Here is a 3,096-nt window from a genome sequence, read left to right on the forward strand (position 1 = left end):
ACTGAGAACCTTCACAGACATAAATATGCAGAAGTGTTGCAGAGAGGCTGTATGTGGCTGAAAAATGGAAATGCTGTGAGAGTTTATTTTAAATCCTTTAAGCTGTTTAATGTCTTCAATGTGCCTCAAGAATCCTTTCTAATGTGACTTTTAAATTTTAATACATGCAGCCATTAACAAAGCTTGTTTATTGCTGTATGTGTTGCACTATGTTGAAGTGACGTAAAACTGAGCAAAATGTCTCATGAAAAACTGAATTAAGTACTTCTGCTGGTGTGTCAAATTCTTAAGTTAAGATACGGGTTTTTACCAAAAATAAATAATAATAATGAACATATATAAGATATTTAGTGCAACAGACCATGCTATATTTATGAAAGCCAGTTTGTAAAAATCAATAGTGTCTGCGAAGAATTTAGTTGCAAAATGAGGAAGAAATAGAGATGAGGAAGTGAAACCTGAGATTAAAAAGTCAGCAGAGATCATTGTGCAGAGAAGACTGATAAACAGCAAATACACTGAGGTAAAAAATGTGTAAAATATATTCAAAATATATTTAAAACTCTTAATGAACACTGTTTCCAATTGTCTTTCACTGTTGATAAAAGTAGGAGCTGACTCAGTGCTGGGAAATGAAAAAAAAGGATGGATGATTAAAGATTGTTATGCATTCATTATGCACTGTGAAATAAGTGAGCATGTGACATCCTTTAGAGACATTTCTGGACATTTACTTCATATGCTGCATGTTTGTCTGTGCAGGGAGAAACTGAATGTGCCAAGGATCAAATCAAGATGTTGGTTCTGATCTGGTCAGCTGTGCTTTTCTCTGTGACGGGCAGTGATGCTGACACAGGTTTGTATCCTCTTTACAATTTTATAATTCTGCATATAATAAATAATCTTCCAACATTTGAATGTAACACTGTTTTTTTGGACATACGTCCCGGTTATAAATATTTCTTCTTATCTGTTGACTCGTGGTGTCATTTAAAAAAAAGTTGTGCACACACAGCAAATGCTAATGCATATACTATTATATATTGTACATATGTTTATTAGTCTCAGATTTAGCCATTCTTATATTTTGCTTGTTTTACGTCATTGTATTTTTGCACAACTCTGCTGCTTGTGAAGGTCGCACACAAGAATTTCACTCGCATGTACTGTACCAGTGTACCTGCACATGTGATGTGACAATAAAAGTGATGTGATGTAATGTAAAAAACAAACAAACTTGCAAACAGATTGCAAACAAAACATAAAGAAACAGCAAAGGCCAATGCAGTCTCAAGAAACAAATTCATCTTTGCTTGCCTAAAACTAAAATCTGTTTATTTTATCTCCTCCTTTACATTTGCAGGTGATTCAGAAATGAGAAATCCACACTGTGACAGAGAATACTGCATCACTCTTAATGTGAGAAAGCTGACAGAAGAGGCTGGACTCTGTGTTGTGATCCCGTGTTCTTTCAAGACTGCTGAAGGCTTTGAAACCCAACATATAGTGTGGTATAAATGTGAAGCATCAGAAGCAGGATGTGATCGTCCTGTCATGATATTTCACACCAACAAAAGCACTGATGTTCAACCTGAGTTTGAAGGACGAGTGTCACTTATTGAGCATGTCATTCAGAACAACTGCAGCATCATCATCAATAATCTCAAAGAGTCTGATTCTGGATCATATCACCTCAGAGTTATTGGTGAAGTGAATAGGAAGACAGATGCATTTACATTTATTCCTAAAGTTAATGTCTCTGTTAAAGGTATGAAAAGCTAGATCAAAAACAATCATGTAGGAAATTGAAATGTAGTTCAACATGCTTGTGTTTTATTGTATCTGTGAAACATTTTGCACATTTGCTGACCCTTGTATGCAGCTTATAAGAAGTGCAACAATTCCCGATAAACATCTACTTAAATTTCTGGAGTTTTTTTCCTCTTTTAATTCAAGTTCATTTGATTCCACTAATGTACTGTGTTCCCACCAGGTCTTAAACAAAAACCCACAGTAATGATTCCCACACTGACAGAGGGACAGCAGGCCACTTTGACCTGCACTGCTCCTGGTCTCTGCTCTGGATCTGTTCCTGAAATCACCTGGACATGGAGAGGAGCAGGAGGGACTGAATCTTACATTGCAAGGAACAGTACTGATTACAAGACAGAGAATCTGACAGCTTTCACACAGAGTCATGTCTCAACTTTGACCTTTAATGCTTTGGCTAAACACCACAACTCTAATATCACCTGCAAGATCAGCTTTACAGATAAAACAACTACAGAAGGGAGTTCAACTTTGACTGTGAACTGTGAGTATTTCTAAATCTAAATATTTCTATCTAAAATATTCAGAATGCTATTGAATGTTATAGTGCTTTTGAAGAAAAGTCAGGAAGTTATATGGAATGTGTCCTTTGTCACATAGACGTGAAGAAAATTAAAATCACTAAGGATACAAGTGTGAAGGAGGGTGAAGCTCTGAATCTGACCTGCAGTGTAGAAAGTTTTCCCCCATCTCTGATTATCTGGTCTAAACATAGTTCCAACATGAGCCTGCACAATGACACTGGATCAGCAACTCTCTCCATGCTGAATATGACAACGAAAGATTCTGGCCAGTACATCTGTACAGCTAAATATATGAACAATATAGTCAACAATACAGACAACAAAGTCAATGTAACAGTCATATGTAAGTACAAACCTTTTTTTTAAATGTATTTATTATTATTATTATTGTTATTATTATTATTATTATAAATGTTATTATCAATATTAATGACAACTGAAAGATGAGTTTAGCATAAGAGCCCCAAGAAGGGTCCTTTTTTTTGTTGGGTCTGTGTTTCCACAGGCCCCGCTAGTTTAGAGACATCTTCAACCGGTCTTTAACTTGCTAACAAGGGAAGCCTTGGTCTCATCACCTGTCTCTAGCCCAAATCCTTCAAAGAGCAGCTCTCCTCGCAGCTATTTATTGACATGACAGTTACAATACACATCACAGCACAAGCACCTCCCACCATAACCCCCCCCCAATGGTTCTAAGACAAGGCACTATGTGTGTGTGTGTGTGTGTGTGTGTGTGTGTGTG

General features: G+C 36.5%; 1 protein-coding gene across 1 annotated transcript in view; it reads left to right on the forward strand.

Moving 5' to 3' along the window:
• The first annotated feature begins 758 nt into the window (after nucleotides 1-758).
• LOC121812906 (sialic acid-binding Ig-like lectin 10) overlaps nucleotides 759-3,096 on the forward strand; it is a 6,309-nt gene continuing 3,971 nt past the window's right edge. Inside the window, exons 1-4 of the mRNA XM_042216108.1 lie at nucleotides 759-856; nucleotides 1,364-1,768; nucleotides 1,994-2,314; nucleotides 2,431-2,697. Of these exons, the coding sequence (XP_042072042.1) occupies nucleotides 796-856; nucleotides 1,364-1,768; nucleotides 1,994-2,314; nucleotides 2,431-2,697 (1,054 nt within the window). The 5' untranslated portion in view covers nucleotides 759-795. The remainder of the gene's footprint in view (nucleotides 857-1,363; nucleotides 1,769-1,993; nucleotides 2,315-2,430; nucleotides 2,698-3,096) is intronic.

The sequence above is a fragment of the Haplochromis burtoni genome, unplaced genomic scaffold, assembly GCF_018398535.1.
Source record: "Haplochromis burtoni strain Fernald_Lab_line unplaced genomic scaffold, NCSU_Asbu1 Contig_925, whole genome shotgun sequence".
Classification (NCBI taxonomy): domain Eukaryota; kingdom Metazoa; phylum Chordata; class Actinopteri; order Cichliformes; family Cichlidae; genus Haplochromis; species Haplochromis burtoni.